Here is a 13,097-nt window from a genome sequence, read left to right as displayed (position 1 = left end):
TGACTCCAGGACACGGTATAAATGCTGCTGTCTGGGGACTGATGTTCCTGTGACTCCAGGACACGGTATAAATGTTACTGTCTGGGGACCGATGATCCTGTGACGCCAGGACACGGTATAAATGCTGCTGTCTGGGGACTGATGATCATGTGACTCCAGGACAGAGTATAAATGCTGCTGTCTGGGACCGATGTGCTCACCTGCCCTGACAATTTGTCCAATGCAAACATTAGCCCATCCTTTTCTCTTATTTGCCTATGAAATACTTCGCCTTTCTATTGTTTATGTGCCAGAATGTCCACACTGACTGTAATTTAAACCAGGGATCACCTTGGCTGGCCGAGTGGAAGCCGTGGACTAGTTTGGGGGCGTTCTCAGTGAAGAATCGCTGCCGGTACATGATGCGGATGTCAGCGTGAGTGGCCTTGTTCAGGACATCTGTGGAGTCGCTCACCAACATGAAAAATCCATCCGCTGCCTCAGTTCCCAGCTCCAGGTCAGTGAGCAACTCTATCAACTGAGGGGAAAGAGGAGATCGAACTAAGTTTGATGTGGAACAAAGGAGAGAATAGTAAACAAAAAGGCTTTGCGTTGCGTAATGGATCAGAGGAGAAACTTCCTCCTACCTTGTCAGTCAATGTGGTAGCCAGAGGGTGATATCGCAGCACCAGAGATTTTGTTAACTAGAGAAATAAGACAAAAATCAAAAGATAATTGTTGCACAGAGAACAACACTGTCCAACATCCATTCCTATTCTGTGCGGGTTGGGGACATAATGTGACAGTTTGCTACAATAGAGGCAGGCGACACCACCTACTGGCGCAGTGTGGCTGGGTGATTTGATGCAGTTCTTGCACCTTGAGACAGTGGCGTTCATGGCTAAGGGGCTGATCGATGGATGGTGGCCATTCAGCTTGCAATTTAAGGATCTAGTCACTGTTGGTGTGTGTGGGGGCGGGGGAGGGTATTGTTCTTCTTTGGGTTTGCTTTTCTATTGTTATTATATCTGTTACTGTGATTGTGATTTGCATAAAATGATACAAGTTTAATAAAAATACTTTTTTTAAATGATTGTTACAACAAGTGGACCGAAGCTCAAACTGGAAAGGTTTAAAATTGACCACTTCACATGGTGGGCAATCATGTACTGTGCAGACTGGCAGGAGAGGAACTGGAGAATGAAAATCACTTATTGTCACAAGTATGCTTCAAATGAAGTTACTGTGACAAGCCCCTAGTCGCCACATTCCGGCACCTGTTCGGGGAGGCTGGTACGGCAATTGAACCGCGCTACTAGCCTGCCTTGGTCTGCTTTCAAAGCCAGCGATTTGGCCCTGTGCTAAACCAGCCCCAGAATGAGGGCGGTGGTGCTGACAAATTCAAATGGAGTCAAATCACAGAATCGTACCAGCACAGAAGGGGAAGACGACTTGTGTCAGCACGTTGGGGGTTCAAGTCCCACTTCAGAGGCACGAGCACAAAGTCCAGGTTGATACCCCAAGTGCCATTACTGGAGGAATGCTATGAAACGAGACGAGACATGAAACTAAGGTGGATTGAAGGGATCCTACGACTACTATTTTTGAACAGTAAGAAGTCTTACAAACACCAGGTTAAAGTCCAACAGGTTTGTTTCGAATCACTAGCTTTCGGAGCACAGCTTTAACCTGGTGTTGTAAGACTTCTTACCGCGCTCAGCCGAGTCCAACGCCCAGTCCATCCCCACATCATGACTATTTTAGTACAGGGCAGCTCTCCGGTGTCCTGGTAATTATCACATTACTGATTGTGGGAGGTATCTGTGCACAACCATTTGTGCTTCTTACATTCCAACTGTGACTACACTTCACAAAGTGCTTAATTGGCTGTTAATTGCTTTGAAGTGTCTTTAGGCGGTGAAGGCGTGAGGTAAACGCAAGTTTCTTCTTTACTTCTAATAACCATTGACATACAAATTCCTTACCCACAGTAGCAAGGTGAAAACCCGGCTCCTGCTCACGGACTGTGAACAATCGCCAGCGTTCCTCTCTAGTCCACTGTCAATCTTTTTCAGCACATCACACAGAATAGAATCCAACTGCTCACCTACACACAGAGAAAAAGAACAGATCATAAGAGTGTCATACTGCACTTCAGCTAATGTTCCCTCAAATGGTGATGGGAACAAAAAAGACCAAGGACCAGTTTAAAAAAAATTAATTTACAGGATGTGGGCGTCGCTGTTAGGCCAGCATTTATTGCCCATTGCTAGTTGCCCTTCAGAAGGTGGTGGTGTGCTGCCTTCTCAAAGCGCTGCAGTCCCGGAGGTGTAGGTACACTCACCATGCTGTTAGGGAGGGAGTTCCAGAGTTTTGACCCAGTGACAGTGAAGGAACGGCCATATATTTCCAAATTGGGATGGTGAGCGACTTGGAGGGGACCCTCCAGGTGGTGGGGTTGACTTGTGTCAATTCAAATCGGCCCCGGAATTGCAATGCCACTCTACATGCTGAGGCTCCTGCAAAGAAGGTTGCTGTCTGATAGACAAATCCTTCCTTTAACCTGAACCTCAAATTATTCTCTCTCTCTCATCACATTTTTCTGCTAAAATAAGCGAAATACTGCAGATGCTGGAACCTGAAAAAGTACAGAGGAAGTTGGGAAAACTGAGGACTGCCAGCATCTGTAAGAGAGAAACAGAGTTAACATTTCAAGTCCTTGGTCAGAACTGAAAGGAGGGAGAATGCAGAAATTGCAACAAAACAAAATCGCAACTTTCGAACAAAAGATAGATGGCCTGGTGTGAGAGGGGAATGGGGTGTTTTTCATTGAGGCAATACACGGGTGGAATATTAAAAAAAGGAAGAAATAGAGGTTTTAATGTGGAGATGCCGGCGTTGGACTGGGGTGAGCACAGTACGAAGTCTTACAACACCAGGTTAAAGTCCAACAGGTTTGTTTCGATGTCACTAGCTTTCGGAGCGCTGCTCCTCCCTCAGGTGAATGAAGAGGTCTGTTCCAGAAACACATATATAGACAAATTCAAAGATGCCAAACAGGTTTTAAGGTGGAGGAGAAAGGTCAAAACCTAAAGTTGCCGAACTCAACATGTGCCCAATCGGCAGGTGAAATACTGCTGCTGCAGCTTCACTGGAGCACTGCAGCGGATCAAGTACAGAAAAGCCCAACAACGTCTCTACTTCCTATGGAAGCTAAAGAAATTTGGCATGTCTGCATCGACTCTCTCAAACTTCTACAGATGTGCAATAGAGAGCATCCTATCCGGCTGCATCACAGCCTGGTATGGCAACTGTTCAGTCCAAGATCGCAAGAAACTGCAGAGTGTGGTGAACTCAGCCCAACGCATCACACAAACCTGCCCCCCCCACATTGATTTTGTCTACAGCTCTCGCTGCCTTAGAAAGGCAGACAGCATTATCAGAGACGCCTCCCACCCAGGCTTTGCCCTCTTCCAGACCCTTCCATCAGGCAGAAGGTACAGAAGTCTGAAAACCCGCACATCCAGACATAGGAACAGCTTCTTCCCCACAGCTACAAGACTCCTCAACGACTCCCCCTCAGACTGATCTGTTCCCTGTAAGAACACTATTCACGACGCCCTATGCTGCTCTTGCTCAATTTATTTGCTTTGTTTGGCCCCTTGTTCCGCACTGTAACCAATCACGGTTTTGTCAATGTATCATTTGTCAATGTTCCCTGTTAATTATTCTTGTGTCTACTATATACGTACTGTGTACATTCCTTGGCCGCAGAAAAATACTTTTCACTGTACTTCGGTACATGTGACAATAAATCAAATCAAATCAATGTGGGCATGAGAGCAAGGTGCTCAATTAAAATGGCACGCAACAGAAAGGTTGGAGGCATACTTGCAGACTAAGCAAAGGTGGTCCACATTTTTCTGCTGTTTTATATCATCAATGTAACTGTGCTTATTGATGCTCTGAACTGGACCTTGTGTTCTGTAGGATGTTGTGTCAATGTATCGTCAATTCCATTGTTAAAGACAGGGTGTGGAAGGAATTGGGAGCGTCTATCATTCTGCTGAGCTGTCTCAAGAATAAACCTGCTCTAGGTACAAGGCTAACTTCAGACTCATTCTTCTACGATATACAAACATTGGAATTAACATATTGTCTACTTGTACCTTTAGACCTCACACCGATCTCGGTCTTCATCTGACTCTAACATTCAGCTTTGTATCCTATATTATATATATGGTCCCCCCCCCCCCCCGCCCCGGACAGTGGTGCAGCTTACATGGAGGTCCCTCGCCTGGACTGCGCATTGTAAAGGATAAGTGATTCCCCTCACTGAGGGGAAGGGGTGGGGGAGAAGTGTTCAATTCAGGTGGTTAGGTCTCCGTGTTTTCCTATATGGAATGGGGTGGGAATGGGGCAGGCCCACTCCTCAGCTCCTCGTCCTCCTTGCACTGAGGGGAGGAGTGCTTAATCCCAAGGACCAGCTCTCACCATCTTGCCAGTGGCTGGTTGTGCTGTCGTGTTGGATTTAGACAATCGCCTGTCCTGGAAGAGGTAGAGGTGTGAGGTATCACGCCACCCACATTGTCAAAGGCATAGGTGTAAAATTTAACAAAGAACCTATTGCAAGTAGAAGGCGATAGCGATGAGAAATGCAGAGCACTTGAGAGAAGGCAAATTAGAATAACAGATCAAAGGAGGCCATTTGGCCCATCATCTGTTCAGGTTCTTTGAGAGACTGGGCCAGTTAGTTCCACTTTCCCTGCTCTTTCCCTATAACAATAAAAACCTATCCCTTCAAATCATTGTCCAATCCCTTTAAAAGTTACTACTGAATTCTGATTTGGCCACACTTTCAGGCAGTGTATTCCAGATCATCAGAACTCTAAAATAAATTCTCCGCTACTCCCCCCATCTCTGAAGCAAAGATCATCCATTACACTGCACTGTGCGAAAAAAATGCCTCAATATTTCAGGTTCTTGCCTACTTTTATAGATGGATATACAACTGGATCAAGCTTATTAACTGAATTACAACCAAGTATGCTCATACGGTGAAACATTGTTAAGACAAGGGGCGCTCAAGTGAAACACTTGCCCTGTTTTGAAGTCATTCACTCTCTGTCTGCACTTACTTTATAAGTTCCCATGTAACTGGACATGCTGCAGTTACAGCCTCCTACAACTGGTTCTGCTGCAGAGGCTCCACTAGAGGGAGGTAGTTTTATACAGGCAATTTCCTGTTGCAAATCCGCACACAAATTTAGTAGCAGAACGTTGGTGACACAGAAATGTGTGCATGCCCAAAATCTGATTAAAGAAGCTTGAGCAACTATGCACTTTACCATCAAGGTTGAATAGAATAGTGTCATCCCATCTAAAGAGAAAACTTTAAAAAGAGGCAGTTAGATGCCACCATTGGGGAACTGAGAGCGGCAGAGTGGCGCAGTGGTTAGCACTGCTGCCACACGGCGCCAAGGTCCCAGGTTCGATCCCGGCCCTGGGTCACTGTCCGTGTTCAGTCTGCACATTCTCCCAGTGTTTGTGTGGGTTTCACCCCCACAACCCAAAGATGTGCAGGGTAGGTGGATTGGCCGCGCTAAATTGCCCCTTAATTGGGAAAAAAAAAAATTGGTACTCTAAATTTATCAAAATAAAATGCAATTGGGGAACTGATGGACAGTCACCTCATAACTTTCCGACAGGTAACGGTGCTATAAATGGCAGTATTGCTGACCGACTATTGAACAATGGCTTGGTTTAGATCACATGGACTATAAAAAGACAAGCGGACCCTCACCTGCAGGGTATTTGTTAATAAGGCCAGCAATGCATTTTGCAGCAGACGTGTAAGTGAATCGATGGTTGCTGGTGCAACACAGCTCCATCAGATGTGCCAGCAACCTCTCCTGCTGAGGTACCAATACCTGCAATAAACAATGTGCTTCAGTAACTTAACGATTCGTGATTTGAGACATATGAAGCCAAATGAGATCTCATTCAGACATTTCCTCTTTCATGTCATTGTCAAAAAGAAGCCAGTAATGAAATTAGAAATTAACCATCCCGCCACACTCACGCTTTTAAATAATCTTTATTGTCACGAGTAGGCTGACACTGCAATGAAGTTACTGTGAAAAGCCCCTAGTCGCCACATTCCGGTGCCTGTTCAATAATAATAATCTTTATTGTCGCAAGCAGGCTTACATTAACACTGCAATGAAGTTACTGTGAAAATCCCCTAGTCGCCACATTCCGGCGCCTGTTCGGGTACACTGAGGGAGAATTCAGAATGTCCAATTCACCTAACAGCAAGTCTTTCAGGACTTGTGGGAGGAAACTGGAGCGCCCGGAGGAAACCCGCGCAGACACGGGGAGAATGTGCAGACTCCGCACAGACACTGACCCAAGCCGGGAATCAAACCTAGGACGCTGGCGTGTGAAGCAACAGTGCTAACCACTGTGCTATCGGGCCAATGCCGATTAAATAAATGCAAATGGACTCGACATTGCCCTTTTTTCCAAGATGGCGCCGGAGCGAGGCGACGTCTTGCAAGCTGTGCCCAGCATATCCTCTAATTCTATCTTTTGCTCTTCTTCTATTCTGCAGTCTCTCCTTCCTTCCCTTTGTACGGTATGCATTGCTTGTACAGCATGCAAGAAACAATACATTTCACTGTATACCAATACATGTGACAATAATAAATCAAATCAAATCTACAGGACAGGTACAGCACAGGGTTATATACAGAGTAAAGCTCCCTCTATCCTGTCCCCATCAAACACTCCCAGGACAGGTATTGCACGGGGTTAGATACAGAGTAAAGCTCCCTCTATCCTGTCCCCATCAAACACTCCCAGGACAGGTACAGCACAGGGTTAGATACAGAGTAAAGCTCCCTCTACACTGCCCCAATCAAACATTTGCAGGACAGGTACAGCATGGGGTTAGATACAAAGTAAAGTTCCCTCTGCACTGTCCCCATCAAACACTCCCAGGACAGATACAGCACGGGGTTACATACAGTGCAAGTCCCAAACCAATTTAACAAGTTTACATCAGTGTGACAGCTTCATTTTGCACACTGCACCACACTGCGAATTGGAGACCGATAATGCTTTGTTGGTTTGTAAACATACTTTGTTGTGTGGACTCCCCTTAACCATCCACCTCTCTGATCTGTGCTGGAATGGACCAAGACACTCCCCGTTCCCAGAGGAGAGGAATATTCTGTTGATTATGATAACGTTGAACCTCAGGTCGGGTTGATACTCACATTCTTTGGCAGGGAACAGACAGCGGCCTTCAGGAGGGCAGTCAACTGAGTCTGTGGCCATGGAAAGTCAGGCAACTAGAAAAGGAAAGGAGAGAAGATCACAGCATCCGGATTTCAGGGAAACATTCCAATCTCACAAATCTTTATGGTGAGACAGAATGTATTTAGAAATTGAACTGCCAAAGCTCCACGGTGCCAAGGTTTGATCTCCCTGTTGGACGATGATAGGGAAACATTAAGTTGACAGCCTTCAACCTGCAACATTGAGGTATTGGAATTTGTTTCCTCAAGGAGGGAGGGTCGTGTTGGATTAACACCTTCCATTGCAGGAGTTGTGTGTCAGCGTCAAGCATTCTCTGGTCAGATCAGTAATAAGCCCCCTGGGCTTCACCGCAACATACTGTCTGTATTAATAGGGAGCATGGTCCTGTGTTACGCAAGGCCTCCCAAATTCAGATGGTAAATTAAAGCCACAGACGAGGCAGCTTATGGACCCGGCAATAAATGGAATTGTGCAAGGTAGTTCTAAAATAAAACTTTCTTGGGCAGCCACTAAATTCTCAGGATGGTGGGGTGACGTGGAGCGATGACTCCTTCCCATGACTTCCAGCTCTGAGTTTCGGAGCAAGACTGAAAGCTATCGCAGGGAGCTAGCAAGCAGAAATCCGACCTTCAAAATAAGGGTAGAGAGAGGGGAAATAAAGACTCTGAGCAAGTGACTAATCAGCCACTCTCACCCAACGATTGCCCGTTTACAAAGTCACTGGGGCAGTTCTTCAACCAAGTCACTCAATGCAAAGTGGAATAAAGCTTGCCGGAGGCTGGGACAGAGGCAGAAGGAGAATTTTCTTCCAAAAATGTCTGTTAGCCCCTCAGTTCCTGAGGATGATGCTTCTTTTCTAAGTAAGGAGGCAACATCCAACTTTAGTATTTTATCCAAGTGGCCATTTTCACTTGACCCTTTTCAGCGTAATGCCAAGCAGACTATTCAGCTGTAGAAGCTGCACTTGGCTGTCACCGCACACTCATTTTCTAACAGAGGTCATTGGAAAAGAATCAGAGGAAAGGTGAGGATTTTAAAAAACATCTTTAGTCGTGAGTATGATTATCCAGAATGCACTGGGTGGTGTGGTCTGATGAAACAGTGAACCTTCAATAGGAAAAAAAGCTACAGGACTATGGGGCAAAAGGTGGGGGTAGAGTGACTGTAGGCACACGTACAATGGGCCAAATGGCCTCCGTCTGTGTTGAATTATTCGGATTAAGAAGAAAAGCAAAGGAGTTACTCACTTGGAAAGGCCGAAACTTTCTGGACAGGTTATTTTCAGGCAAGAAGGAGACATCCCCATCGAGATACAGGGCCACAACCTGGGAGATTGTTCTGGAAGCTAGTCTAAGAGGGGGTTATAGTAGTGGAGGAGAGGGAGGAAAGAGAGAAGGAAACAAAAAACTTTGAAAACAAATACTTTCTTTCTCCACTCACCACACCGCATGAACCTCAGGATGATTAATACAATCACTAGATGATAATTCTGCTGCCCTGCAATTTTCAATTTCCAGGTTTTGTTCTCGGGCTGAGGGGGCATCTATTGCCATCCCGGGCTCCTTGAGTAGGTGGTGAACCTTCGAGAACAGCTGCTAGTGATTTGATATAATGGAGTGGCAGACTAGGCCACTTCAGAGCACAAACAGTCAGCCGTGCTGGCATGGATTGGAGTCACCTATAAGGCCCAGATCTGTAAGGTTCACATCTGGACATATGAGTTAGGATCAGGAATCGGCCATTCAGCCGCCTGAGCCAGCATCCGTCATTCAACTGATCTGATTGCAACCTCCTGCCTATGTCCCTTAACCTTCCACCCCCTGGTTTATCAAGAATCTATCTACCGCTGCCGTCAGCATTCAAAGATTCTGCTTGAGGAAGGGAGCTCCAAAGTCTCAGGACCCTCAGACAAAACCTTTTGTCTCATCTCGGTCCTTAATGGGCCTCCCCTTATTTTAAACAGTGACTCCCAATCCCACTGGTTCTAGATTCTGCCACAAAAAGAAACATCCTCTGCATATCCATTCTGTCAAGACCCCGCAGGATCTTGCATGTTTCAATCAAGTCACCTCTTACTCTTCTAAACTCTCTCTTTTAAAAAAAAATTTTGAGTACCCAATTCATTTTTTCCAATTAAGGCACAATTTAGCGTGGCCAATCCACCTCGCCTGCACATTTTGGGTTGTGGGGGTGAGACCCCTGCAGACACAGGGAGAATGTGCAAACTCCACACGGACAGTGACCAAGAGCCGGGATCGAACCCGGGTCCTCAGCGCCGTGAGGCAGCAGTGCTAACCGCTGCGCCACCGTGCTGCCCCCGGTGCCCACTATAATTGAAGCATATCCTCCCTACTTGGGACCAATTGAAGAGCTCTTTCAAAGAGCCAGCACAGACATGATGGGCTGAAGGTCCTCCTATACTGTATATGTCAAGTATAAATTATGGCACAGGGAGTACTGCAGGATGATGCCAACGGGTTGAAATCTCTGTGGACGCATGTTGGGAGGCAGTGTAGTGGTGTTGTCACTGGACTAATAATCCAGAGACCCAGAGTAATGCTCTGGGGACCCGGTTCGAATCCCACCAGGGCGGATGGTGGAATCTGAATTCAATTTAAAAAAAAAAAGACCTGGAATTAAAAGTCTAATGAAACCATTGTCGATTGTCATAAAAACCCATCTGGTTCACTAATGTCCTTTTGTGAAGAAAATCTGTCATCTTTACTCGGTCTGTCCTACATGTGACTCCAGACCTACAGCAAGGTGGTTGACTCCTTGTATGCTCTCAGGGATGGGCAATAGATGCTGGTGCAGCCAGCGATGCCCACTTCCCATGAACGAATAAAGAAAATACTGCACATCAGTGATTCAGGGGTGAACCAGGGTGAAGGACAAGGAATCTCCAGAGTGCAGAGGCTGCAGCTTTTCTAGAATAGAGAAACAGGAAGCAGAGAATAATAGATTCCACTGGAGGGAAGGAACAGGAAAGGAACAGTCTGTCCCAATGTTTGATTCCAACTTGGAAATCCGCACTCCTGTACAGATTCAGAAGGAAGTGCGTTAGTACTAGGATTTCAAACCACTAACCCCCTTGCCTTCCAGGCATTGTTTATGCAAAGTGTTAAGTTTTGTCTCTGATTATCTCTTGTACTTGTTTTGGACAGGCAAACATTTACTGGAACAAAAGTATATGTGATGCCGGCTGGCACCTCACTACACCAAGTTCACATGGTGAGTGCTGTCTGACTGGTGGGGTTGGGATCAGGACGAGTGAAACACAAAGACCCTTGATCTCATTCTGTTTCCACATTCACACATGGACGTTTTCAGCAACGAAAGTGGAGAGCGAATATGATGAGGGAATTCCCAAGGCAACAATAACACATTTATATAGCGGCCTTAATATAACAAAATATTTCAAAGTGCTTCAGACACGGAAAATAGTTTAAAAACTGACAGCAAACCAAAAGGGGGAGACATTACGTTTCAAGGAAGGTCTTTGCGAAGAGACTGAGGTAGAGAGAGAAAGGTGGGTGGGGAAGACAAGGACCCGGACAGCAAAAAGGTGTCCTCAGTTTCTTTCCCCTTCTGCAGAATGATTGTCGGAACTGTCCAATCCTCTGAAAATTACAGAGTTTGTCTCATCTGGTCCTGGAGTGAGGATAATTCCAGCCTTCTGGAATTACAGTTTGACCCAGATAAGGGGAAACTTCACCGCACTTCCAGGATGAAGAAGTGGATCAGTGAAGCTGAAGCTGGCAATCTGCTCATGGTGATGAAGGGTTCCAAACTCCACGATCAGTGAGATGGGAAATTCAGGAGGAACTTTCCATCCAAAAGGAATACAGACCAGTGGAGTGAGTCTAAAAAAAAAATTCATTTATGAGACGTGGACATTGGCCCACAGAGGAGTTGGCAGCATGGAGAATTAAAGGGCAATTCACATGCATTGCAGGAGGGAGAAGGGCTGAAAGCTATGTTGAAAAGACGGGTAGGTTATGACTGTCTACAAAGCCACTGAGTGGAATGGCCAACAATTCTTATGTTTTTACTGTGATTTTCTGAACCCAGAGGAAATGGGTCAACATTCACAAAGTTATTTCGGAAACAAAAGAAAGAGATTGCATTTATATAACACCTTTAACAAATCACTGCATTCCCAAAGTCTCTGCTGCCAATGAAGTGCTTCTGGAGTGCAGTCAACGTGGCCGAAGAGTAGGTAACGCAGCTGCCAATTTGTGAACAGCAAGCTCCCATAAGTGACATTGCGATAACACTCAATGGAGTTTGTATGAATGAGATAAATATTGAGATCTCTGCGGGGCTCGACAGGATAGACGCTGGGACAAGGTTACTCCTCATGGGGGAATCTAGAACCTGGCGTCCCGTTTCAGATTGAGGGGTCTCCCATTTAAGAATTTCTTCTCTCAGGGACTTGGAATTAATTCATCGGGAATAAGTCCAGAAAGACGTGCTTGTTCGGTGAACTGGACATTCTGAATTCTTCCATTTTCCTAGGGCTGCACGGTGACGCAGTGGCTAGCACTGCTGCCTCACGGCGCTGAGGACCCATGTTCGAACCCGGCCCCGGGACATTGTTCATATGGAGTTTGCACATTCTCTCCGTGTCTGCGTGGGTCTCACCCCACAATCCAAAGATGTGCATGGCAGGTGAATTGGCCATGCTAAATTGCCCCTTAATTGGAAAAAAAAACACTTACCCATATTCCTTGAGACACCAAAAGTCTATTCATCTCTGCCATGGATATATTCGATGATGGAGCACCCACAGCTCTCCTGAATTACAAAGCTTCAGAGCCCTCTGAACATAGTAATTTCTCATCTATCCAAATAATGGCCTTCTTATCCTGGGATAGTTCTCGATTCCCCAGCCAGGGGAAAACAGCCTCTCAATTCCTATCCGGTCACGCCCTTTCAGAATCTGGTATGCTTCAATTCATGTCTTTACAGATAACATTTAACCTACAAGATCTCTCCTGGACTAGCTAGTGAGAAATTTTCCACCAGATATTTTTTCTCTTGTGGATCATGGGGTTTTTCCATCACTCGTGGGAGATTACATGGTTGCAAGGGGAAGGCAAGAAATAAGTGGATGGTCCTGATGGTCTGGCCATGGTGAAATGAGACAGGCTTAATGGACAAGTAGCTATTTCCTGATCGCTAATATGTAAAAGCAATAGCAACTTACTCAGTCTGGCTGTGACTGTAGGCAGTGCTGATCACCGTTCCCAGTGTCGTGATGACTTGTTCCTCACACAGGATGCCATGCTGGACTTCAGAGCCACAGTCTCGCTCAGCTATTTTAGAAAGTTTGGTGAGTAAAAGTCACATTTCTTCATTGTCTCAAGTCACTATTATCTCCCTCCCCTTCAGATCAAACCAAACTATATTAAAAGAGAAAGATAACTGTAGTGCAGAGTACATCTCATTTTAAAGTTAGAACCTCCAACGGTGCAGCACTCCCTCAGTATTGCACCGGAGTGTCAGCCTTGATTACACATGGAAGTCTCTGGAGTGGGACTCGGACCCCTCAACCTTCTGACTCGCGTGAGGCTGCGACCCACCGAGCCACAGCCGGAACCTGCCGTTACCACTTGAAAGATTGTTCGAAGCACATTGTTTTTCTGCAGATGTGCTAATCTTCTGGGTCGTGTCGAGGTTTGAGACTGGACTTTCGTCTGTGAGGGTGCTGCGTGACATGTCCAATGGGGGGAGGGAGGGAGGGGAACTTGTCCACTTTGGCAGGAAGAATAGAAAAATAGGGAAACCGCAGA

General features: G+C 45.9%; 1 protein-coding gene across 1 annotated transcript in view; it reads right to left on the bottom strand.

The window, feature by feature from the left end:
• mms19 (MMS19 homolog, cytosolic iron-sulfur assembly component) overlaps positions 1–13,097 on the bottom strand; it is a 94,760-nt gene that overhangs the window by 17,718 nt on the left and 63,945 nt on the right. Inside the window, exons 20-26 of the mRNA XM_072479657.1 lie at positions 12,512–12,620; positions 8,550–8,652; positions 7,260–7,334; positions 5,783–5,909; positions 1,965–2,086; positions 627–683; positions 331–517 (exon numbers count right to left, since the gene is read on the bottom strand). Of these exons, the coding sequence (XP_072335758.1) occupies positions 331–517; positions 627–683; positions 1,965–2,086; positions 5,783–5,909; positions 7,260–7,334; positions 8,550–8,652; positions 12,512–12,620 (780 nt within the window). The remainder of the gene's footprint in view (positions 1–330; positions 518–626; positions 684–1,964; positions 2,087–5,782; positions 5,910–7,259; positions 7,335–8,549; positions 8,653–12,511; positions 12,621–13,097) is intronic.

Source organism: Scyliorhinus torazame, chromosome 16 (assembly GCF_047496885.1).
Source record: "Scyliorhinus torazame isolate Kashiwa2021f chromosome 16, sScyTor2.1, whole genome shotgun sequence".
Classification (NCBI taxonomy): Eukaryota; Metazoa; Chordata; class Chondrichthyes; order Carcharhiniformes; family Scyliorhinidae; genus Scyliorhinus; species Scyliorhinus torazame.
The sequence above is the reverse complement of the archived record's forward strand: the minus strand, read 5'-3'. Positions and strand labels throughout refer to the sequence as shown.